A 24,899-nucleotide genomic window follows, 5' to 3' on the forward strand; every position below is an offset into this window, starting at 1 on the left:
GCTCTGGGGAGATCGCTGAGGAGGGTGGGAGCTCCAGGACCCTCAGAGCAAAGTGAATCCTTCTTGCCCAGCTCCCCTCTGGGCGCCACAGAGCACGCCGGCCTCTCCTTCACACAAGCAGGCCTAGGGCATCATCCTCCACACCACCATGGTCCACAGGCTGCTGCCACGCCCAGGGGAGCCCAAGCTACTCCCTTGCCTGGCTGACCTCCAGACCCCCTAGAGGGTTGGATGAGCTGCTGCTGCCTTTCACAGGATGACCACAGCACTGCCTGGCAGGATGCCTGCCTCCACGCCTGCCTCCACGCCTGCCTCTGCACCTGTCTCTGCACCTGTCTCCGCAGCTGTCTCCATGGCCTGCTCACCTGGCAGCCGGAGGGAGATTTTCTGAACCCTGAGTCAAACCATGCTGTCCACCTGCCGACTACCTGCCAAGAACCTTCTATTTGGGCGGCCACTTGCCTAAGTCCAGGAGGTGACTCAAACACACCTGGCCCCAGCCTCCTTGGCAGCCAGGGCAAGAAACGCCCAAGTCCTGGCCAAGGAGGCTTATAGAGAAGTCAACTTTTGGAAAGCTGGAGCTTCTGGAAAGAGTTTGCAACTGGTGGAAGGGCCGGCAGTGAGGTGAGCTTGCAGCTGTGGCTGCTCCACTGCCCCCCTGTCCCCCGCGGATGTCAGACCCAGAGCTGCACTGGCCGAAACACTCCCACTAAGCTTGAAAACCACGAACACTCCTCCCCACGGGCTGCACCGGCCTCCGTGGCCTGGCTGCTGGCGACCAGCCTCCTGGCTGCTCCTGGGGCTTGCTCCAGTGTCCTCTGCCTCTGGGCCTTCACACTGGCGATTCCTTGTGTGGCCACTGTTCCCAGCTCCATGTAAGTCTGGTTCCGTGTCCTCACGCCAACCCCTCCCTTCCAGCACTTATCACAACCTGCAAGCATTTCTCTACTGACCCGTTGGTCTTCCCCGCATGGGAGCATAAGCTCCAAGAGGCCAGGGCCTTTGTGTCATCTACCACGACATCTCCAGAACCCACAACATCCAACAGGGCCGTGCATGCGAGCAGGTGTTACAACTTTTATTAGTGTCATTGCTAAGGAGGCAGTAGAAACACCTGATGCTCCAAACAGAGCTGAATAAAAGCCTCCCGGAAGGCTCCCTGGGGTTTTCATCAGGCGTGGGAGGCCATTTAAGGACAGACGCAGAGGTCCTGGTGAGGGAGGACACAGGTTCCCTTCAGGGCAGAGCTTTCCCCCCAGCTCCAGCCTGCCCCGACCCATTTGCACCTGCTTTCATTTTTGGGATCCATCAATCAGGGCATCCTCACCAAGTCAGCAACAGCAAACCGCGCGGTCCAGGCAAGAATGAAAAAGTATACATTTAATATCAAAGCCATGTCAAGTATTATTGATAATAACGACACTGGAGAGTGGCTCTAGGATGTTCTTACTCAGAGTGAACCCCAGAGGCCCTGGCCTGTGTCTGAGGAAGGGCGTTCATGCTGGAGACTGGAGCCTCACGGTCCCCAGGGCCTGGGGGTTCCTCAAAACACCCCTCGGAAGGGACATCCCGCCAGAGGCCAGGTGGAAGGCGGTCTCCTCTCATGGGGCGGCCCCCTTGCCCGCCTGGCCTGAGTGGCCTGCCCTGGGTGGCCCGGCCCCGCCGCCGCCACCTGCTGGCCTAGACGCTGGACTTGGTGATGATCCTCTCCAGCAGACTCATCATGCGTTCCTGCAGCTGCAGGCTCTGCACCTGCAGGATGTGCTGCTGGTCCAGCACGCGGCGCACCTCGCGGCAGGTCTCCTCCACGGCGCGGCTCAGCCGGCGCTGCTCCTCCACCATGGCCTCCAGCAGCCGCAGCTGCTTCTTCTGCAGGTGGCAGCTCTGCACCTTGCGCTTCTTCACCGGTCGCTCCTCCGACCTGGAAGGACAGCGCCAGCTGTGGACGTGCTGGCCACAGAGCCTGGGCACACCGGGGGCCTCACCGGACCCTCCCAATTATCCTACTAGGCAAATGGGGAAACTGAGGCCCCAGGGAGTCAGGTCACTTACTCGGGGTCTCATATTCCATGTGCAAAGGAGGGGCCAAAACCCGCCCCCTTTGACAGTAAGAAAGTAACAGGGGTGGCCAGGCACGGCAGCTCACACCTGTAATCCCAGCACTTTGGGAGTCTCAGGTAGGTGGATCACCTGAGGTCAGGAGTTCAAGACCAGCCTGGCCAACATGGTGAAACCCCATCTCTGCTAAAAATACAAAAATTAGCCAGGCGTTGTGGCAGGCGCCTGTAATCCCAGCTACTTGGGAGGATGAGGCAGGAGAATCGCTTGAACCTGGGAGGTGGAGGTTGCAGTGAGTCAAGATCATTCCACTGCACTCTGCACAAGAGCGAGACTCCGTCTCAAAAAAAAAAAAAAGAAAAAGAAAAAGAAAATGAAGAGAAAGAGAGGCCACAGGCATTGCCATCCTTTGCAACTAGCAGACGACCCCAAGGACCAGGGTCCCAGGACAATCCACACCCCTTCGGTCTGGAAAGGGCAGGATGTTCTGGGCTGCAGAGGGGCACATCCTGCCAGGGAGCATCCCTCACCCACCGAGCTGGGTAGGTGGGGGCTCAGCCCCAGTTGACGCCCAGGGGTGGAGAGGCTACACCCAGGCAGAGATGAAGGCAGGGGTGGGGGGTGCTGGGTAGTACGGAGAACTCAGGACACCTGTAGGGAAGCCAGAGACCACCAGCTCCACCCGGCCTTAGGCAGATGGGGAAACTGAGGTCCCAGAAGGAAGGGCCTGAGATGTGAGCCCCTTTAATCTCCCGGAGGCCTAGAAATGGGGCCAGCACACCTTGGTAGAGAGGCAGGAGGACAGGCACCTAGAGGGTGTGGGGCCCACAAGAGGCCTGGGCTCTCTCCCCAGACCCTTGGAGCTCTGGTAGAGGTGGCAGGTAAAGGCAGTCCAGCCCTGTGGGCACCTCCTGAGCGCTCTGCTGCTGGGGTAGGGGCCACCCGTGCTCTCAGCAGACCTCCCTGAAGGGCAGAGGGCTGCCAAAACCCACAAACCCCAAGGCCCTGCTCCAGTGCCTGCTCACCCCTGGCCCACGCTCCGCTCTGAGCTGGGAGGGTGCAGCCAACCCCAGGGGCAGGAGCGCAGAGCTTTGGTCCTGATCAGGGAGGGCAGTCCTCACGCCCCAGCCCTGTGCAAGGCCCCAGGCAGCTGGGTCCGGGAACTGGGCTCAGTCCACAGGAACAACAAGCCATAAATCTCAGGCCTCCTGCTGGTTCCTTCTAGCTGCCATGGGTCTTCAATGAGAAATCCTGAGTCAAGCAGCAGCCCCCGGCATGGGAGGTGCCAGCTTGGGGGGACCCTCCTCGGAGACGCCTTCCTCACCCCACCTCCTGTCAGAAAGACTTGAAGACCAGGGCAGGGGAGAAGCTGTGACTTAAATCCACCATCTTCCTGTTCTTGCCTCCAAATGGTCAACTTCTATTTTACCTTGAAAGCCCACCCCAAATGTCCCCTCCTCCAAAGCACCTTCTCTGGGCTCCCCAGGCCCACCCCGCAGGTGTCTGTCCTGCATGCTGCCTGGCTCCCGGCTGCCCTGAGAGCATCTCGCAGGCAGTCACGCGGCCGGCACAGGCGTGGTCTGAAGTGTGGGATGGACGGCAGAGGGGATGGGCCATCCCCACGGCAACACGTGATGAGGCGCAGCCTGACACCCTCCCTAGTGCTAAGGGGCCACCAGCCTGTGAGGGTGGGGTCCGTGTGGGGTGAGGGAGGCCAGGGGGCACATTCTTGGGTCTGGGGCTTGGTCTCCCTCCGTGTGCCGGGCCCCGTGCTGCGTCTTCCCTCCCACAATGCTCCCAGCCACCCTCTGAGAAAGGTACTGATTTATCCCCATTTTATCGGAGGGAGACTGAGGCCAGAGAAGTCAAGGAACTTTCCATGCAGCTCAAAAGTGATGGAGCTGGGAGACGAACTCGGTCTGCCTGTGGACACTAAAGCCCGCCCTAGTCTGAGGCCACCTGTCCCTGGAGGCGCTGCCCACAGCCACGGCCTCTGCAACCACCGCGACCGCCGCCCTCGCCGCTCCCAGTCCCTTTCTCTAAATGGTGGGGGCTGAGACACTCCAGGGCAGGGGAAGGACAAGCAGACACACTACCTGAACTTAAGGGACAGTAAGCTGGAGGAGGTGTCGGAGCGATCGTCCTCGAAGCGGCCTTCGTAGGAGCACTGGTTATACGGGAAGTACAGAGGGGTGGACTTAGCGGGCGGCGACAGGGACGCCTCGGTCTGGGATGTGGAGGGCCCCGGCGGCTGGCTGTCCGGCAGTTTGCCATCACAGGACTCGGGGACCTTGGCCAGAATCCCATCAATGGCTAGGTAATAGGGCCAGTCGGGCGGGGCGGACTCGCTATCTGTCATGCATTTTAATTTCCTGAAACGAGAGACACAAGAGCCAAGGGTGAGAAACAGAGCTGGCCCAGCCCCTGTCCTGCCCAGCCTCAGCAGAGGGGCGCACCGCGCCGGCACAGGCCGGAGCCGCTCTCAGCCAGCAAGGGCCTCCCCAGCAAAATCGGCCAGGCTCCAGGGTCAAGATGACATTGGACTTAGAAAGAAGCCAGGCTTCAGGACCTAAACGGGCTCAGATGTTAAAAAGGAAGCACGCGTCCCAGTATTACTAAGGTTACCTGTGCATGCTGGGAACTTGGGGCTGGTCCTATTGCTTTTTCCTCACTTTTCTGTAGTTTCTAGACTCTCTGCAATGAGCAAATACTGCTTTTTAAATAAGTCATTTTGAAAGGTAGAGTAATAAGGTATTATTGTATTAATAAGGTATTATAAGATATATAAGTATAGCGATAATATTTTGTAATAGAATAACTGTGCTGTTCGGGAGAGAATGCCTCAGGGAGCAACAGCCACTGGCGTTAGAGCACAGGCTTCAGTGTCCACAGCCCTGAGTCAGTATCTCATCTCCACACTTTGCTGTGTGACCTTGAGCAGGTTCATTCACCTCTCTGAGCCTCTATTTTTAGATCAATGACATGGGGATGATCGAAGTAAGCCCCTCCCCCAGATGCAGGGCAGATTTAATAAAGCAAACAGCAGGCTGGGCTCCCATGCCATTCTTGGTTGAACCTACAGTCTGGGCAGGAGCCTAGATCCAGCGCTACAACCTGCGACCTGCCCAGAGGCCCTGGGGTGGGCCGGATGGGCCCCTTCCCACACTGCCTGATGCCTCATTACCACTGGGACCCCCTGCGCCCACCTACTCCCACAGACAGGTCCTGCCCTCTGAGAGGCTAAGTCCCCAGGCCTCCCCTGGGCCTCTGGGAGGTCAAGGCAGGGGAGACAGGGCCCCAGGGCGGCCAGACAGCTCTGGCCAGGCCAGGAAAGAAGCCACAAGGTGGGGGGGAGGCAGGGGTCTCTGCCTCATCAGACCCAGTACCTCCTAAGGCCCAGAGCCCACCCCCTACTCTGCCTTTGGACAGAGTGCCCTGAGGCCGGGCTCCAAACCCACCCTGTGCTCAGAGTGGGCATCTCCTCTCTCCTACTCTTGTTACCTGCCAGGATGTAGCTACTGGTCCCTGGAAACAATAAGCTGGCTTCTGAATGAGGTGCCCCCAGCAAACAGACACAGCCAGATGGTGAGCAGGGGCTGCTGCCCAAGGTGGCACGTGGCTGCGAAGACACCAGCACAGAGCGTGTGGGGCCGGGCACTGGGCGCCCATCCCTAACCTCTGCCCCAGGTTTCTCTCTCTGCCCTACTTGAGCCAGCCCACTCTTTGGAGAGACAAGAAAAGGCCGATTCTCAGCATAGGAGGCCCCCAACTGTACTCCAACAAACTACTCTCCACAGAACCAGCCACCCTCTCAGGCTTCTTCAGCCCAACAGCCTTAATATATAAAGAGCTCTTGTAAAACAAACAAAAAAAAATGACAAAAGCCTCTGCTATGGGGAGGCTGGGGGTATAAAGAAAAAGGACAAAGATCGAGTCACCCAGCCACAGCTCCCTCTGCTAAGGATTGTGTGGCCTTGGGCAAGTCCTCTCATGCTCTGGGCCTCAGCTTCTCCCTCGGTGAACGAAGGCTGACTGTGGCAGCTCTGAGGGGCTGCCATGTGCTTCATCAACCGTGATGTGCTGTGCACCGGCGCAGCCCTTGGCCCGCCAGACTGCAGGGTCTGGAGTGGAGGCCCCCACTCTGCTGCACCCTCATCTCCCGGCCTCCAGGAATGGAGACAGAAGCCCTCCCCTGGGACTCTGAAGAGGCTTTCAGCATAAATAATGAATAACCTGGCCAGACACCAACCAGAGCCAGCCGGGGAGGCGGTGCCCGTGAATTCCTGAGTCAGAGGGGAGCCACCTCCCACCGCCCTCTGTGTCCCTTCCTCACCAGGTCCCTGAGCAGGGCTAGGAGGCCACGGGAACGGTGGGGCCGCGGGAACAGTGGGACCGTGGGCAGCTGCCTGCGTCCACTGAGCCTCTGAAGATACCCAGGCTCACACCTCAGCCCTCACGTCGCAAGCCAGCCGCTCAAACCCAACATCCGTCACGTTCAGCACCCTAGGTCCCGGCTTTGGGGCCTGACTAGGGGCCTTTGGGCAGGGCCAGGCCCCGGACCCCTCCTTCGAGGCTCAGAAAAAATCAAATCAATACAACTGAAAGCAGAGACCCCACAGCCTGGCGGTCTGTCTGGGGCCTCGCTGGGCCTCTTCCCTGCTCCCACCAGGGCCGGGGACTGGGGCTCCCCTTCTGCTGTGCTGGAGGCTGGCTCCTCGCCTGCGGGGGCAGTGGGGGTTGCCTCTCCCACAAGTGGCTCAGGTGCTGCCAGCCTCTCTGCCCCGGGCTCACCTGCCTGACCCGGAGGTGGAGCAGCCCCTCCCATCCTGGAAGCTGGCAGGCTCTCCGGTAGCCCCAGGCCCAGCCCCGTCCAGGCCGTCCACAGGGCCGGGTGCTCTAGGCCGCCATTCTCCCCCTGCGGCTTCCAGCTCTTGCTGCCACCCTCGCTCTGTGCAAGACCCTCCCCACACCCAAAACCATCACCCCACACCTGTGACCTTCACCGCACACCCATGACCTTCACACCCTGCAAGACCCACACCGTAGCTGTGACCCCACCTGTGCCTGACACCTTCACCCCACCATGACCCCCGCCCACCCGTGACCCCATCCTAATGGGCTGGGGACCCACACACTTTAAGATGGTGGGTGTGTAGGACCATAGCTGTCCCCTCCTCCGAGGTGCCAGTGCCTCCTTGGCTGGGTGGTCCCCTCGGGCCTTCCCTGCAGGTTGCCCGGGCAGGAAGGGCCCACCTGCTGTGTGGCGGGAGCAGAGGTGGGGCCAGGCCGGGAGCCCCCACGCTGGGAGTCCTGGGCCAGGGCAGGGCTCCATCTCTTTCTTCTTCACACAGTAAGCCCTGCCCACGCGCTGGCCGGTCCTGTGCCTCACCTGGTGATTTCTGGGAACACCCCCCTCAACCCTAGGGCCAGCCCCAGTGGGGTTCATGGGCTCATGGCAGAGGCTCCGTGGATGTTCCACGTCGCAGAGCACGGAGCCTCCTTCTCACTTGCAGTCTGGATTCCCCAGTCACAGTAGGCCCCTGAAACCCCTGCTGAGCTTGGGAGCCTGGTGGCGGGGAGCCGCGGCCTCCCTATGGGAAAGGAGGGTGTGAGGTCAGTGAGCACCACCATGAGTGATGCTGCCTCCGAGGGACAGTGCCCAGACCGGCCATACGTCCTGGGAGCCATCCTGGCCTCTGCCCAGTACCAGCCCCACCCCTGCCATCCTTCAGTTCTTAGACCGGCTTCCTGCCCTTGCTGGGCCTCAGTTTCCTCACTTCCCCAATGGAAGGCTGCACACACGGTTTCCGTGCGCCCCGTCTCACCCCGTGGGATTCTGCCCATACCCGGCCAGAGGAGACCGACAGGCAGGCCAGGACCCACACACCCTCCCGAGTCAGAGCTCTGAGAGAGCCAGGAGCGGCCACCACGCCCGGTGCCGCCTGTCCTGGGGGGCCCACACTGCGCGCGCGCCCACCTGTACTGGAAGGTCATGTTGGTGATCTTGATCTTGATCTCCTCGCCCAGCCTGCGCTCGCCGGTCATCTCGAAGAGCTTGCTGGCCATCTTCTCGTACACCTTGGCGTTGCGCTTGGTCTGCTTGAGCTCGTCGAAGAACTCCTCCCAGACCAGCATGAGGCCGCGCATCTCGGCGTCGGTCCAGTTGCGGGCCCGCCGGTGCTTCTCCGCCTGGGGAGACACCAGGTAGCCGGGCCCCTCGGCCGCCGCCATGCTCCAGGCGCCTGGGGGGTGAGAGAGCGGCTCAGCGAGGCCCCCGGCCCGGCCCCACGCACCATGGGCGGGAGGCGCCGCTCACGCTCGCTCGAAGGCAGCTCCACGCTCAAAATGGGGCCTACATCTGACAGGCAGGAATTTAGTTAAAAGCTTTTAAACGGGAAACGTCATTTTGATGTCACGTTTCCATAGCAACAGAGCAACTGCATAAGCTACAACAACAGAAACCTTTTAACTGAAAGCCCAGGAATCAGGGCCGCACTGACGGGCCATCAATATTGCAGCGAGAGGTCCAGGCCCAAACCCAGCGGCCCGGCTCCCAGCCCTGCCTCCCACCGCCGTCCAGGCGATGGGCCCCCAGTTCAGTGCCGTCCCGGCTCACGCAGGCCAAGAGGGGGACTTGGGTGGGACCAGGCAAGGAGAAAAGGGGCAAAAGGTGGGAGAAACAGAAAGGTGAGGAGATGAGGAGGCTGAGTCCCCCAATGCTGGCCACTGGCCCTGGCGGGAGTCCTGGGCTGTGGGACCTTAAGCTCCCTCAGAAGGCCTCTGCCAGGCTGAAATGGGGCTGGGCCCCGGGACCCCTGGTCTCCTGGTCCTGGGGTCCTAGGGCTGGGCCCTCACAAGAACCCCACATCCCCACCCTTTGCTCCTTTTGCTTCTCTTGCTCCAGCACCCAGGCGCCCTGGGCCTCAGGTCCGTGGACACTGGAAGCCCAGATTGGTCAGAGCCAGGCCCTGCCCAGAGGTGCAGTCACAGGGTATACAGACACAGGCCTCTGGCACCGGCTGGCGAGGATAGCAGGGACGGCAAAGGTGAGCTCTGTTTGAGACACAGGAGGGAATCAGCCCAGCAAGCCAGGGGGAGGCCACAGGGCACTCCTGGGAGGAGCCATGGGCATGGCAGGGCACAGCCTGGGTATGCAGGGAGCTGATGGGCAGCCAGATTCCGCACGGCATGTGGAGATGGGGCTCGAGGCCCAGGCTGCGGAGCGGGCCCTGAGGGACTGAGATGCCCCCAGGCTTCTAGGGGACCACAGCCTGCCGAGAGCCCCAGGTGCAGCGGAATAGGAGCGTGTGGCCTGGGGGTTCTGCTCAGAGAAGTGCCCGCCTAAAGGCATCAGCACCCGAAACGTAACACTCGCAAGTCTGGCAGGGCTCTGTGGAGCCCACGGCACCTGTGCAGGATGGGCCGTGCTGGACGCGGTACCCAGGCTAAACGCCACTGTGGTCAGCAGAGGGACAGCGGGCACCCCCCTGCCCTCCTCAGGCCTGACCAACTGCAGGAGACTCTCAGGTGGGGGCTGCCGCAGGAAGGGCAGCTGAGCCTGGAGTGGGGAGGCATCTCAGCCTCTGCCCCTGCCCCTGCTGATCTCTGAGGCACCTTGGAGGTGGAACTAAGGTTCTCAGAGGAAGGACAGGGCAGGGGTGTGGCAGGGGTGCCTGGCCCCACTGTGGGTGCCCAGCATGGGGAGGGTGACCTGGGGCTCCCTCTTGCCCGCAGTCAGGATAGGAAAGTGTATGGGGAGGGCCCCAGGGATGTGTGAGGGACTCAGAGGGGTCTCTGCACCCCTACCCCGGGTTCCTGGTCCAGGCCTGGCCCTACTATCAGCTCTGTGAGACTAGTCCAGCCCCTTCCATTTGGGCTCTGGAGACATCATCCCTACTGCCTGGCACGGGGCATGGGAGGGGCCCACAAGGCCCCCTCTGCTAAGCTCAGCCCTCGGTGCTGGGGGCTGGCACAGAGAGCTCTGTGGAGTACCTGCAGATGGAGTGACTAGAAGGCCCACCTCCTCTAGGAAGCCCTGGCTGCTCAGGAACAGGGTTCGGCCCTTTCCAGTGAGGTCGGAGACCTGTCCGAATGCCCTTTCCGTAGCCATGACTCCAAGCACAGAGGTGGGGCTGGCTCCCAGCATCTCTTGGCATCTCCCGGCACAAGGGGTATGCAGAAAGTCATGGGGTCCCAGCAGTGGGTTCTGGGTGCAGCTCTAGCGACTCAGCATGGACCTTAGTCATGTCCTCCCCCTAGCCTGTTTCCTCACCTCTACAACAGGGGTAACAGGATCTGACTATCTCACCCAGCACGGTGCTGGCTAAGGGGGCACAGCCCTCCCAGAACCCTGCCCCCTACCCCCTTCCACAAATCCACTTGGAGCTGCTGGAGACAGCGTCAGGCCTACTGTCCTGGCTGAAGGGGGAGCTGCTGGCCAGTGGGCACCACCACCACTGCTGGGCGCCCCACCTGACGGCTCTAGAGGAAGCACCTATACCCCTGCCTGCCCGAGTTCCAGTGGGCACAGGGAGACAGAGCCCTGCCTGGCAGGGTGTCACCCCACACTCGCACCATCCTCCAGGCAGCATTTCCAGGGTAAAAGGCTCAACTCCAACTCTCTCTTCCTGGGCTCAGTGCACATGGGAGACCCTGGACAGGGCAAGCTCTGCGGCCTTTCCTGAGGCAGAGCCCTCACACCGACCTCCAATGTGAGGACAAGAACTGGGCAGGCAGCGGATGGCAGCACCAGGCACCCAGCTACCGTACCTGCCTGGGAGGGTCCCTGCATCTATCCCCTACTGGGGAAGGGCTTGTACCTTGGCACAGCTGCATGGCCTGCTGGGACCCTTGGTCGCTGCGGGGTCTCCTAGGGCCAGGGGCTGGGCAACCAGCGGCACCTGAGGGAGAAGGGGCAGGTCAGGCCTCGGCAGCAGCTGTCGCTGGTGGAGACCTGGGACGTAGGCAGGGTCCTGCTGTGCTCAGGCTAGGAGCATGCCCCCTAGGCCTCTATCCCTTCTAAATAATGAGGCTGGGCCCAGCCAGACTCTCATCCCACTCAGCATTTCTGGGTGGCTTTTCTGCCCTGCCTGACAGGCCAGGAGGACACGGGGACTGACCAAGGGAGGGGGCAGCAGGGCTCCTAAACACAGAAGCCCAGAGAGGAGGTGGGCGTCCCACCGAGGGGCACCTTCCAGGAGCAGCAGTGGTGAGCACAGCCTGTGCAAATGGGTGGGGATTTGGCAGCCGAGGAGTTCAGGGCTTGGGTGAAGGCAGAGAACCACGTGGAGTCCTGGGCCCAAGGGCCCCTGGGCAGGCTCAGGAGCCTGGACTTCCCCAGAGCAATTGGGGCCAGGAGGGGAAGGATGTGGCCGACACTGCTGCCACTGGGGCAGGGTGGAAGGTTGGGCAGGTGGGCTGTCCGGAGGGTACAGGGGCCAGGATCCACCTCAGGACCAGCCTGTCCGAGCAGTTTTGGGGCCAGCTGCCTGATGAAGTGCGGAGGACGGGGGCCTGTGCACACAAGGGGAACCCAGACCCGCAATTTTAAGCCCTCTGCCTCCAGGGATGCCCCGACCCTGACCTCACAGGTCCACGGGGCCCACCCAGGGCCCAGACACCCCCGACCAGTATACTTGGAGGCCTGGTGTGGGGTAGAGAAAGCCAGCCCCACCGGCAGTGCCTCCAGAGGACGTGGCTGCCAACAGGGCTGGGCCCTCTGGACGGCTCAAGCCATGTGCCCAACAGGCAGCCAGGCCGCCGGGACTGCAGAACCTGGGGGACCCGCAAGGGATGCCCACATGGTTTCCCAAAAGAGGTCCTGGTGACGACACAAGGCCGGGCCCACCTCTGCCCACGGGCATTGTCACGGTGTCCACAGAGCAGACTCGTGGGCTCGCAGAGAACGCCTTTCCTTGGGCCCCACTGCAGGCTTCCCTGAGGGGTGCACCCCACACCCCCAGGAACGGGGCTTCCTCTGTCCTCGGCTGGCCATGTCACATCATGTGGAGGCAAGGCCCCCTACCCAGTCCTTTCTGTGGCGGCTCCGCCGGGTACTCACCTCCCCCTGGCTACTTCCCTCATCTGACTCACAGTGCTCCACGCTCCACACAGGGGAAGCGACTTCCAGATCCTCTTTGGAACAAAGCCAGTAGCAGCCAAAACCAAATACCACTGAAGGCACAGAGCACAGCCCCGGCAAGGGGACAGGGTGTGCTCTCCGATGAGGAAGAGGAAGGCTGTGCTGAGGGCAGCTCTGCCGTGGCAGGGGGAGGGATCGCAAAGCCCACGCGTGAGGGGTTCGCCACTGCTTCCCACTGGACCCCGGCCCCTTTTCTTTCTGAAATTACCAGCCATGCCAGGTGTGCTAGGTGTGCCAAGGGTCTGGCTGTCCACATCTGGACCAGGGAGAAGGGGGTGCTCCATTTCTCTGAAGTGACCAGAACTTTGGTAGCTCTGAAGGGAGAGGCCCCTGGGGGGCCCTGGAGTGGTGTCACCTATGAGACAGATTTCAGGAGCTCAAGTGGCATGCCCCGCCCCAAATGCTTTGAGCAACTGGGGGAAATTTTTACCCGGCTGGGCCTGTCCACCACATCCCTCTGGCAGACTGATCCCCATCCTGCTCAGAGAAAGGGGGTCCCTGCACGTGCCTAAGGACAGCAGGCAGCAGGCGCTGCCCCCTCGGCCAACAGGCCTCCGTCTCTCCTGGCACGGACAGCAGAGCAGGGAAAGAATGGGTGGGCGACCCCTGTCCATTCGCCAGAACCAGACAGGACCTCAGCAAACAGTAACTAAATACCCTGCACCAGAGGAAGCCACAGTTTTGTTCTTGCAGGTTTTTGTTCTGCATCCCAGGATGACTACACCACCGACCACCAAGGCTTCCCAGAGGCTGGGCCGAGCTTAGAAGCATCCCCGCTGGGCTGAGCACAGGCTTCTTGGAGTAGGCGCTGGTTCAGACAGGAGAAACAAGCTAGAACAGACGGGGCAGGCCCTGCGGACACACGGCAGCCCAGGCCACACCAGAGGTGGGATGTGCCAGCTGCTTTGGGGGGTACCTGGGAGCAGCTGGGTCAGGGACACAGGTTTCAATGGCCAAGGAGCTAGAAGGGTCGTGGGCCCTGTGAGAACACAGCTCTCGTCTGCTGGGCCTGATGACCTGCTCCAGTGCCATGGGCCAAGTCCTGAGGCTTGTGTGTGTCATATAAGCTTATGATGTCACTTGACCATGAAGGATCCAGCAGCTCCCACAGCTCCCATCTGCAGTGCAGGAAGACACCTGTACTGTGGTTTGCGAAGGCCCCTGAAGCAGCACCCAGCCAGGCCCCTGGGGCCACTTCCTCATCCCTGGCTACAGAAAACACAGGGCTTCTCCTTGCTGGCAGCTGCCTGCGGGACCCTCCGTAATGTCAGATGTTAGCTGGTGGGACAGTTTCTGCCCCCGCTGGAGAAGCACTTAGGAGACAGTTTCCTAAGACTCCAGCTCAGCAAGGTCTAGGTTCTCATGAAGTAAAGCAAGCCTCCCACAGCAACAACTGATGGTTTCAATGTTTTTCCTTTAATTTGGATGTACAATGTTTGCAGCAGTTAAAAAAATTAAATATACATCTCTCGCCAGTCCTTCCCTTTGCTCTCAGAAGCAGTCAGGTCTGGGTGGGGCTCCGGGACTCGCCCATCACAGCCCTGCTGGCTCCAGGGGAGCTCAGGCTCAGCTGACAGCCCCTCTGACCACAGCGCAAAGCAATGAGACCTGGACAAGGAGGCCCCACGTGGGTCAGAGCCCACCCTCCGTAGGCAGGTCCACGTTGGCCACGATCCTCCAAGGCTGGCAATCACCACCCAGATTGCAGCGGGAGACTCTGCTTTTGGAAACAACTGAGGGGAAGGCGTTCCTTTGACTGCACCAGAGCGTGACAGGCACACGGGGGAAGAGTGGCCTCTGAACCTTCCAGGTTGCCTTCAGTTGTCATGCGGCGCTCTGAGCGGCTCCCTCCTTCCCAGGAGGCCCAGGCCTGGCGAGTGAGTGTCCTCTTCTCGCCTGGACCATCCTGAGCTCTCCAGGGTGCCTCGGCAGCTCTCAAGATCTTCCTTCTTCTCGCTCCCACAGGTGGCCCCTCCGGAGCACAGCTCCAAGCCTACCCTGGCCAGCAGCTGTGGTCCTGGGTCCTCCCCGCAGAGGGAGGAAGTGGGGAGGGACAAAGCCGGGTGAGGATGTCTGCCGGGCAGGATGCTCACAGGTAGCAGGAGCAGGCTGACTCCACCCCGCAGACACACAGAACTAACCTCACTCCGCCCCTCAGGGGGAGGAACTTCCACCTGCCAGGCAGCCACAGACCGAGTTATTGCTGTTTACTATCCGTCCCGAGCTCCGTGCGGGGCTCAGCTCAGCTCCAAGAGGACGAGCTGTTCATCGGCTCCGAGGGCTCTGGAATGACCCCTCCATGAAGGTGGGGGCGAGGGGTGTCCTTTAGGGCACAGGGCCTTCTCAGATGCTACATTCTGGGTGTCTGGAGGGGTTTCAGCTTCACATTTTCCTCCTGAAAGGACACATGTGCTGGCAGAAATGGGGGTGGACAGTAACAAAGAGCACTTGGCAGCCGGAAACGTCACCTACACAGACTCAGCTGGGCCCGCAGCGGAAGGGAGGCACGTTTTGGGAAAGAAACGCGCTTCAGTGCATTGCCAAACAATTCTACCCTGGTTTCATTAAAGTCTTTCCTGATATTACCAGCAGCAAAACAAAAGCAGTCTCCCCACAGCTCACCCCCAAAACTTGACAACCAAATTAATCACATTTTCAACAAAATTTGGATAATATGATTGGTGCTTGCCATAGGTTTTTAGGAACGCGACAAAGTCTTCCTCCCTTCGGCAGAGTCGATACGGAGACCGTTTTCTCCGGTGGGATCCTAGTGAGCCATGAAGGAGCCCTGCTCTGACCAAGCCCCGCGCCTGGACGCCCGTCACACAGCTAACTTTACCTGGCAGGTCTGAGGAAAGTCAACTTCCAGGAAGAACCGACACGGGCACTCTTGGAGGCCATGCATCTCTGTCTTGAGATGTGCGTGTATAAAACTACAGATGTGTCCATATGCACGTGCACGTGTACTTGACTTACGCATGGGTAAAGTCATTTTACTAATGAGCTCATATTCATCTCTGGAGCACACAGGCAGGCCTTTGGGAGTGGGGGACACCCACTGCCAGAGCGGGGTGTTCTGAGCCCCTTGCTAAGGACTGTTTTAGATCACGTCGTAAACAAAAGGAAGACAAACTCTGTGTTGAGCCCAGCGATATGCATTCCAAGGGGAATGGCTCCGTTTTACATTCACAGTGTTATTTCTTACAAATGTAAACATCTAGCAGGAACAACATCTGGCCTGTGATACTTCTGTCTCCGAGCTGTTGACATAACCTGCAGGGGAGGTGGGTGGGGAGCAGCAACGGTTCTGAGAACTTTCCCCTCATTCCCAAACCTTCTAGCAGGCTTTCCAGGAAGAAGCTAGGATGAGAAACAGGAGCCCCCAACCAATACGGAAGAATGGTGGTTTTCTTGTTAAAATTCAGTAGCTTCCCTTAAGGGCCTCCTCAAACATCAGACCCCTTTCTACCGCTCCTGCTGCCCTGCCACGAGGACGAGGTGGTCCTGGCTGGGGGAGGCCTCTGTTGGGAGCTGGTGGGAAAAGCCTCATACAGGCCTGTCAAAGGCTGCTCAGAGGAGGGGCTCCCTTTGAGCAGGGGCTCCCTTTCAGCGCCCCCTCATGTATGTGGGCAGCACACAAGTCCACATGTCAGCTGCTCCTCAGCTGCCACATAGGAGAGGGACAGGTGGAAGCTTGAGGGTCTCAAGGCAGCACCTGCACAGACTCCAGAAAAGCATTTCCTCCACTTACCATATTCAATACCCAAAACATCAACGGGCAATGACCAAACCAAGCCACATGACAGTCGCCAACCTCGCCTGGCTCGCCTCAAGGGCTGAGGAAGCAGAGCTCCTGCCCCATCTCAGAGCTCCCAAATCCAGCTCCTATGTCAGCAGCAGCCGGCCATCCAGAATCCACTTCCATTTTAATGACTTGGCTCCTCTGGGCCTGCAAACAGGAGGCTGGTCCAGGGACCTGGCCTGGGGTTAGGAGTGGCGGCTCTGACAGGGCAGTGGGGCAGTCTCCAATGAGCACAGATCTGCACTCTTCTGACTAAAAGGGGTCCCCGTGCAAGATGTCAGCTGGAACGGGGGCAGAAGGGATGCCAGGCTCTGTCACTAACAGTGCCAAGATGCCAAGCTTTGCTGTTGACCAAGAGAGGCTCAGACAAAACACAGCTCAGTGACACCCTTGGGGCATGCATCCATGGAACGGCAGATCCCAACGCCGGCCAACCAGCTCCTGGGCAGACACCGCCCCAGGGCTAGCAAGGAACAGGAGTGGGAGGCCCATGTCTCCGGACACAGCGGAGGCTGCTCACAGCCAGGGAGGGCTGGCCTTCTCAGCTGATAGGGAGGCTGCTGTCCCTAATGTGGGTGGAGAACAACAGTTGTCTGTGCCCAAGAAGAAGGGGCTGCAGGCGAGCACGCCCCTAGGACAGTGGGGGCCTGTCCTTAGTCCTGCTGTGGCCACCTGCACACTAACGCCTCTCTACATCCCAGTCACCTTGTGAATGCATAAACAGGAACATGTACAACGGAAATGTCAGCGGGTGCTCAGGAAGGCTATGCCAGTGGCTACAGGAGAGGGAGCGTGGCCAGGGGCGCTGCCCACCTCCCCGAACACTGTCGCATGCAGCACAGGCCTTGCAATTCACATACTTTACACGGGCATAGAAAGAGTTACGTTAAAATTAATCTCTTTACTGATATAATTAAATTTTAAATCCTGAGAAGAAAAGAGAGAAGGGAGAATGGTGCTGGGTGTCTAGCACCCCCAGCCACTGGCCCAGCACATGCCATGGCATCTGTGCATACAGACACAGGGCGTGGCATGCACACCCCACCAGGAAGACACAGGCCAGTGTTCCCAAAGCCTGCTCATGGCACCTTCTACTGCAGGACAGCAGAGGGGCCAACAGCCAGCCTGCAGGAGGGAGGACTTCCGGCCCAGATGCAAGAGCAGCTGCAGCCTGGCAACACCCAACAGGTGAGTATCAGGAGAAAGGACCTGGTCACCCACATGGCGTGCAGCACAGCTGCTCCTGCTCTCCGGAAGGCCTCAGGCTCAGCCCCACCGGGACTGCAGATACTCCTTGCCTGGCCACTGTACCACAAAGAGCACTTCTGCCATATGGCAGAGACACGCACGTTGCCTGGCCGCCCGCGGCATGTGCGGAAGCCCACAGGGACCAAGCTGGCTCGGCGGAGGCAGGGCACAGGGCGCGGATTTCTGGAGGCTCCAGCCCCAGCTGCCGCCTCACAGTCTCTCCCACCATGGCGCTCAGCAGGTGGTGACCTTGTGGACATTTCGTAAACAAGTCAGCAGCCGGTGATATGGGCTTCCTGGAGCTGCAACCACCTCAAACACAGACTGGAAGGCCCTGCGGTCGAGCTCCTCCTCTATCTGGTGTCTGTAAAAGTCTGTGGCAACCAGGCAGAAAAGGTTGACGTCCACCTGCTCCAGCTTTCCCATCCTGCTGATGACATGTGGGAGGCTGGTGCAGGAGTTAAGGAAAAAGGCCGGCAAATGAGGGGAATGCTGCCCCCCTGTCCTCACCTGGGAGCTCCTCTCCTGAAACAGCCTACGAAGGGGCCCAGGGAGCCTGGAGAGCCAGCAGAGCCCTGGAAGGGCTACCTGGATGGCTCCAGCTGCAGCAGCGCCTCCACCTTCATTCCTGCAACCCTTGGCTGGCTGGACACCCTGCTGGAAGGCCAGCAGGGCAGAAGTGAGCTGGGCAGAGCTGGCCAAGGAAGCAGGAGGCCTGCAGGCAGGCACCCACTCGGCAGCACTCACCTGGCCTGGCTCCTGTGCAGCGCTGGTGGCCGATGCTCCTGCTGTCCTGCTGGCCCCCACGAGCCCTGCTCCAGTACAGTGCGGGCAGAGCCACGCCAGGCACACTGGGCGAGGCTGTGCTGTCAGCACCAGGACAACCGTGCTGCTTGGAGGCTCTTGTGGTCTGTCTTGGGGGAGGGCTGTGGAAAGGGAAACTCCTGGCAGCCAGCATCTGGGGGTGGGAACTGGATCTTTACTTAAGCCTTTCCCCGAGAGGGTGATCGAGGCACAATGACCAAAGCTAATGAGAAGCAGTGTCAGGAGAAGCCCAGCCACACAGAGCCCGCGAGTGGGCGGGAGGTCTGCAGAGACCGCCGCCCACCCTCGCTCCCCTCACCCAGGCCCTCCACAGAAGGGCCCCTTAGCAGCTTCAACCCTTCTGCCATACACGGGCCCCTCTGAGAGGCCCTGGTCAGCAAATGTCTGGATGTGCTCCTTTCTGTATCCCTGTCAGCATTGTACTTCCCTGGGGCTGAGGGCCTGTCACCTTGGCATCTGTGGGGTTTTTGCAAAGGTTAGGTTTCAAAACTTTATCATGAAACATGAGCCTCGGTGTTGACGAGGGAAACGGGGCCAGCACCAGGGACCCAGAGAGGATACATCGCCGCAACCCATGGGCTGGTGGATGCGCTGACGAAGAAGCAGGAGAGGCTCCATGTGGCCATGGCGACTGGGGTCCTCTGCGTGAAGTTGGAGAGGGACAGCATGACCCAGTCCCGGACCATGGATGACTGCCCGGTGCTGTGCAGAGTCTGAAACACCTGCCAGGAGCAAGTGGGCACTTGAGTGTCAGGGCTGGGGGGCGGGAGGCACCTGCTGTGCCCGGGTGGTGGGGGTGGGGTGGGGGCCAGAGGCATTGCTGCTTTAAAGGGGAGGAGCTGGGTTCTTCTGGTGAATCTGCTGGGAAGTCAGGGGCAATTCCACCTCCAGGCTTCCCCACTCCATCCCCATCCCACATGCAACCTCACCTTATACACCACGGTGGCCATGAACTGGGGGTATGGCTGCTGGTTGGACAGAAACTCTCCGATGACTTTGTTCATGATGTCCTGGGGTGGGAAGAAGTCGTCTAGAAACTGGGGCAGGATCCTCGCCACCACTCTGGCTTCACAAGGAAAGCCTTTCCTGATCCTGGGAGGAGGGACACAGGTCAGAGCCTGGCACCAGCTCCCACAGCTGCCCCACCTGCCCGCGGAGGGCCTTGGCTCTGGGGAAAATGCTGATGTGAAATCAGGGCTGGGAGGTACCCCTGGCCGTGAGGGACTTTCCAAGTGGGGAAAGTCAGAGCCTAAGCAACTGGAGTATGAAATTTGAGGCTAAAAAGGCAAAACCCCAGCTCTTCCTCTGTCCAGCTCGTGAAGACAGGCTGCTAGGCATAGGCTCTGTCTGGGCTCCCACGCCCTGCAGGGACCAGAAATCCTAAGAAGAGTCTGAAAGCTACATAAAAGAATATGCAGAAATGGTGCAGTCGGAAGGACGTTACAAAAGAGATTTTTAAAAATCCTAACAAAAGAACCCCTTCTCATTATGTTTTTGCTGCTTTCCACATCCAAATGCTCCATAAACATTTCTATGTGTTCTAACACTTTGTAGCACTGTTGTCAACCGGGACTTTTTTCTTGTTACCAAACAGGGCCCCATCTGTGCTCTCGCTGCTTCTTCCCTAACCAGATCCTGAAACACGCCCCCTGAGCAGTATCCTTTTTAGTGCTGAAAAGCAACCATCATGTTCCTGTCTCATCAGTGCACACATGCCAGCTGTGTGTAACTGAGATGCACGGGAAGCAGCCAAGAAACGGCAGTGCACTTTCTCACGGGTGCTCCTGGCTCTACCCGCCCGCAGACCCTCGCCCAGCAGTGGCATGGCGGCTGCGCTGAAGACAGTGCTCCACGGAGGGAGATCTGTGGTCAGCTCCAAGGTGCCTCCCTGCGGCGTCTGGAGGGCGGTAGAGCGGAAGGCGTGCACCACGCTCTCTGGAGCACTTGCCACCTAGCACTGGGTCCACTAGACCACAAGCCCCTTGAAGGCCAGGACTGGTTGTGGCGCCTCCCTGTGTCCGTCTGCCAGATGTGGTGGTGCTCAGTGAGCATGTGGGAACTGAAGAATGATGCAGAGGTGCGTTTTAAAATCGACATGGGGGCCAGGCACGGTGGCTCACGCCTGCAATCCCAGCACTTTGGGAGGCCGAGGAGGGTGGATCACTTGAGTTCAGGAGTTCGAGACCAGTTCGGCCAACACGGTGAAGCACTGTCTCTACTAAAAACACAAAAATTAGCTGGGCGTGGTGGCACGTGCCTGTAATCCCAGCTACTTGGGAGGCTGAGGCAGGAGAATTGCTTGAACCCGGGAGGTGGAGGTTGCAGTGAGCCGAGATCACGCCATTGCACTCCAGCCTGGGTGACAAGGGCAAAACTCCATCTCAAAAAAAAAAAAAAAAAAAAAAAACCATGAAAACAGACAAGCACAGGCTCAGCTGTTCAGAACACCTCATCTGGTCAAAGAATAGAGCAAAGTCCACCTGAGTATGCTCTTGAGAAAAGCCAAATGGCTCCCCACTGGACACCCTGATTGGAGAGCACAGGCAAGGCAGTGCAACAACGCCCCAGATCCGCCATGTCGCCAGGACTGAGGCCTGAGAGCAAATCAGGGAGCCTTGTCCTTGAGAAAAAGCCCTACGAAGCTCCTAACCCACTTCCAGAGCAGGTGAGCGAAGCCAGTTCTCAACACCAATTCACGCACAGCAGTGGGGCGGAGGGGTAGGGAGGAGAAGCCACTGACCACACGGGTCTCAAAGATGCATGTGTGGGTTTCACCTTCCTCCTCCTGCTGCTGCCCCTCACCCTGCTCACAGGCACCACGGACCCCCTCCCACAGACCCCCGTGGGCTCCCCTCTCACGACAGGCAGCCAGGCTGAGCCAACTCCTCATCACTGCGCAGGCTTCTGCCGCACCCTCCCAGAGACTGGTCATTCCTGCCCCCTGCCATACCCCACACGGCCAGGTGCGGTGCCTGAGCCCTCAGGAGAGATGGGCAGGCGCTGGGACAACCCTGAGCCAAGGCAGCCCACGGTCAGGCTGTGGTCGGGAATCACTGGCGGGACTCCAGCAACAGCGCCAGGGCATCAGCCGACACACACAAACGCTCAGCTTCAGGCCAAAATTCTAGGGAAGCTAACGGCTGAGGGATGGGGCTTCGTTTCTTACCTATCAAAAAGAACAGACACCCGCTCCATAGCAACAATCACCGACTCGCTGTCTGGGGCTGCAGGGTTAGGGTCTGAAGTTCTACCCGGACTGACTTTCTCCTTCCCTGTAATAAAAGTGTTCAGTACGAAGGTTACATCTATACAACCCAACAGGCTCTGTAGATAGTGCTTTGTACACAGGAGTCCAATGAATCCCTGGAGAAGATCTGACAGCAGGTGATGTGAGCCCCTCGCTAGCCCAGGACCCAGCACAGCTCAGCCACATGGGATGAGTGACCAGAGGGGTGGTCAACCCTGACCAGGTACTCCAGCCCTGGGGGCTCCAGAGCCTCTTTTGCAAGGTGATGGGGCCAGCTTGGGGCAACACCAAAAGTGTCAAATCAGAGGACACCTAGTCTAGGTTCCTTGAGCGAGCATGCTCCTGTATCCCTTGAACAGGACTTGGGCTGGCCTCGCGGGCACCGTGTACATGCTCACCTGTGTACATGCAGGTGAGCATCAAGCCCAGAGCCGCCATGGCCCGGTGCGGGCTGTGCACGTTCACTCTGTCCACACTCAGCTTGACCAGGGATTCTGCATCCAGGCGGGAGAGCTGCTCAGAGAGCAGGAGGCGCTCCAGGCCTCTGAGGGCACAGTGGTAAATGATAGAGGGGGTGGACTCCTCACTTCCGGACAGCATCACCCCACACATCTGCACAGGGAGAAAGGCTTCTGTCGCTGCATGGTCTCAGGTGTTCATGCCTCCTCCCCACCAAGTCAAAACTGGCCCACTGGTATGATCCCGCAAGGAAAAGAGAAGGGAAGCCCACTCCCCGTGTGCAGAGGAAGACAGCCAGGGCCCACTCACCTGTATTATTGATGCTGAAAATTCTGGCCCTACGTCCAGAGGATAGTTCTCAATCAGGTAAAAGGCAGTGGCACACATGACCAGTACGTGCTGCTGGCTGTGAATGTTCACGCAGCTGAAAACGGGAGACAGCAGCCAGGCTCAGCCGCCCCACCCAACGTAGAGAGGGCTTCGCAGCATGCCCAGCCCCACGCGGGAGTGAAGAGCTGCGGGCCAGGCTGGCTCCCGGGAGCACCTACCCTGTGTGGCTCCCCAGGCCCCTGTAACCTGGCCTGACCCTTCAGCCTCTGCTCGACCCCTCCCTGGGTAGCTGAGCCCGTCTACCTCCTCCACGCCCTGCCCTCTCGGCCTGGCCCAGCCTCCCCTGTGGCCACCTCCATACTGGCCACCACAGACTTCCTCTCTCTGTCCCTCAAAGAGGCCCTGGATTCCCACACCCCAGGCCAGTCCCCTCTACTTCCTGAGTGCCCTGTGCTTTTCCTTCGTGGCACATTCCACCATGACGTGCTGCCTTGTGTGATCCCCCGACAGCACCTGCCTTCCCCATGGCACAATGGGGACCCGGTAGCCAGGGACTGAATGAGTGGCCACTGTGAACAGAGGAGCCAATAAGATGCCCCCTCCACCCACAGAAACGTGCCCAGTGATGCTTATATCCATCACCACGTGGTCCGACCTCCACCTCGGAGGCATGTGACACAGCCCGTGCCCATGGCACTGAGGCCAGCCCCACACACCATTTCTACCTGGATGCCACAAGCTCTCTGCATCCCAAACGCAACTCCTGGGCCACCTCAACTCTCCTTTCCTGAGTCCTCCATGCCCACAGCAAGAGCCATAGACGGCCCAACACGCCAGCACAGCCAGGGCTTCGGCCTGTGCCTGGGGCCTGTTGTGGGGCTGCCCCCCAAAATCACCTCGCTGCACCAACGCATGTGCCTGATTTGCAGGCCTGTGTCCCCCATGTGACTTGCCCTATGCCAGGCTCCAGGGATGCAGAGACAGTTGCCAGCTGTCCGCCTGTCCTGCGTCCTGCTAGCACAGCACCCACCGCCCAGCAAGGATGACAGACGAGAAGGGCCTCCCCACAAGCTTGTGCCACTCTGGCCTGGATGAGGGCAATGGCCCCTGTTGAGCCGCTGTCCCTGCTCCAGGATGTCCCAAATCCTGCCAGACAGCCACCAGCCCATGCCCTGGCTCACACCTCCCTCCTGTCTGAACTGTGCCTACAGAGATCTTCCCATCTCCCTCCAAGTCTTCCACTCAACTTTGACCCGGCCCCCATCTCCTGCCCACTTGTCAAAGGGGATCACTGGCCATTCTTCCCAGCCCCTTTCCCATCTTTGCTCCAAATTCTTGCCCTCAACTCCCCCATGTGGGTGGCTGATGAAATTCTACCCTCCCTCTACAGACAGCTCTAAAGCCTGTGACTCAGAGAGGCTGGGCCCATCTCCGCTAAAGCCTCTGCGACTTCGGGAGAGCGGAGGTGAGACCAGGGTGTCACAGAGCCCTCCGCACTCACAAGACATCATTGTGAAGAGCTTGACTTGCTCGTTAAGGGGTTGTGGCACCAGCCGTGCTTTGTCAAGGACACATCTGTGCAGAACCTGCCGCCCAGCAGCTTTAAGATGAAGTGAGGTCGGAATCACAGTGGAAACAAGAGGGAGGTGCTGGGCCAGGGCGGGGAAGGTGCAGAGAGGAGGCTGGCCTGGGTAATGAGGAGAGGGTTCTCAGAGCAGAGAATGAGAACCGCTGGCCTCGCGAGCAGAGTCAGGAATGGGCACATGGGGAAATGTGCTCAGCGCCACATGAGACAGCAGCAGAGGCAGGAGCTCCAGCTCACTGGGGGTGCCCGAGGAAGCCTCTAGGACACACCTGTGCCCTTGCGTCTCACCAACCTCAGCCATGGCGCCCACCTGGGTTCCCACTGACACCTGCCTGCCATCTGGCCAGGGACCTGGGCACTTGGAGAGGGTGATGCTGCTTCCTTCACAGCTCATTCCGAGACCCCCGTCCTAGCCCCAGCCAGGCTCCCACTCACTGGGCGATCCCTTTCAGGTTGGAGAGGAGATAGTCACTGATGACTGGGATGAGCTGCTTGGCAGTATCGTCCAGCAGGTCGCACTCCAGCACATAGAGGATGCCGTGCAGGGCTCCGACCCTGCTGGGCAGGTGGCTGCTCCTGAGCGTGCTCTCCAGCAGGCGGCTGACAGGCTCCGCCACGACCTTGTCCTAGACACACACAGACAAAAGCTGCTGATGCCACCAGAGCTCACGCCCCAGTGGCTCCTCCCCACAGCCAAGGAGGGGCGGGGGCGGTGCGCTGCCCTCATGCTTGTGTGCACAGCCCGAGACCATCCTGAGAGGTCTGTGTGCCAGGCTGGCCCCTGGCTGGTGTCGGGACGGTGCCCACCATCCTCACTGAGGAGGGGCTCTCTGTGCTCAGCTGCTTGTGTGGGCAACGGTGTTTGTGCTGAGAATCTGCCTTCCCTCTGGGAGTCCAGAGTATGGGCACGAAGCAGGCAGAAGGTGCCCACGTGCCCAGCCCACAGTCAAAACCCTGGCACCGAGTCTCTAGTGGGCTTCCCTGGTGACGACACCGCACACACTGTCACGGCTCTCTCTGGGGGAGCTCAGTGCATCCTGCACGACCCCACTGGGAGAGGATTCTGGAAGCTTGAGCCTGGTGACGACACTGCACACGCTGTCACGGCTCACTCTGGGGGAGCTCAGTGTGTCCTGCACGACCCCGCCGGGAGAGGATTCTGGAAGCTCGGGCCTGGTTTCCTCGGGACACCGCCCCATGGGCC

At 59.8% G+C, this 24,899-nt stretch overlaps 2 protein-coding genes across 2 annotated transcripts in view; both read right to left on the reverse strand.

Moving 5' to 3' along the window:
• Nucleotides 1-1,053: 1,053 nt before the first annotated feature.
• On the reverse strand, nucleotides 1,054-13,201 carry MSANTD1 (Myb/SANT-like DNA-binding domain containing 1). The gene is made up of 6 exons (XM_012002184.1): nucleotides 12,857-13,201; nucleotides 12,119-12,554; nucleotides 10,878-10,958; nucleotides 8,036-8,300; nucleotides 4,155-4,430; nucleotides 1,054-1,921 (listed from the first exon to the last, which is right to left on the reverse strand). Exons 3-6 carry the CDS (start codon nucleotides 10,891-10,893, stop codon nucleotides 1,681-1,683), a joined length of 798 nt encoding a protein of 265 aa, XP_011857574.1. The 5' UTR covers nucleotides 10,894-10,958; nucleotides 12,119-12,554; nucleotides 12,857-13,201; the 3' UTR covers nucleotides 1,054-1,680.
• A 392-nt stretch (nucleotides 13,202-13,593) lies between these two features.
• The window catches only part of HTT (huntingtin), a 150,342-nt gene continuing 139,036 nt past the window's right edge, over nucleotides 13,594-24,899 (reverse strand). The window contains exons 60-66 of the mRNA XM_012002185.1: nucleotides 24,131-24,321; nucleotides 22,090-22,204; nucleotides 21,720-21,933; nucleotides 21,241-21,346; nucleotides 19,004-19,166; nucleotides 18,636-18,796; nucleotides 13,594-17,697 (exon numbers count right to left, since the gene is read on the reverse strand). Of these exons, the coding sequence (XP_011857575.1) occupies nucleotides 17,484-17,697; nucleotides 18,636-18,796; nucleotides 19,004-19,166; nucleotides 21,241-21,346; nucleotides 21,720-21,933; nucleotides 22,090-22,204; nucleotides 24,131-24,321 (1,164 nt within the window). The 3' untranslated portion in view covers nucleotides 13,594-17,483. The remainder of the gene's footprint in view (nucleotides 17,698-18,635; nucleotides 18,797-19,003; nucleotides 19,167-21,240; nucleotides 21,347-21,719; nucleotides 21,934-22,089; nucleotides 22,205-24,130; nucleotides 24,322-24,899) is intronic.

Source organism: Mandrillus leucophaeus, unplaced genomic scaffold (genome assembly GCF_000951045.1).
Source record: "Mandrillus leucophaeus isolate KB7577 unplaced genomic scaffold, Mleu.le_1.0 Scaffold68, whole genome shotgun sequence".
Lineage (NCBI taxonomy): Eukaryota > Metazoa > Chordata > Mammalia > Primates > Cercopithecidae > Mandrillus > Mandrillus leucophaeus.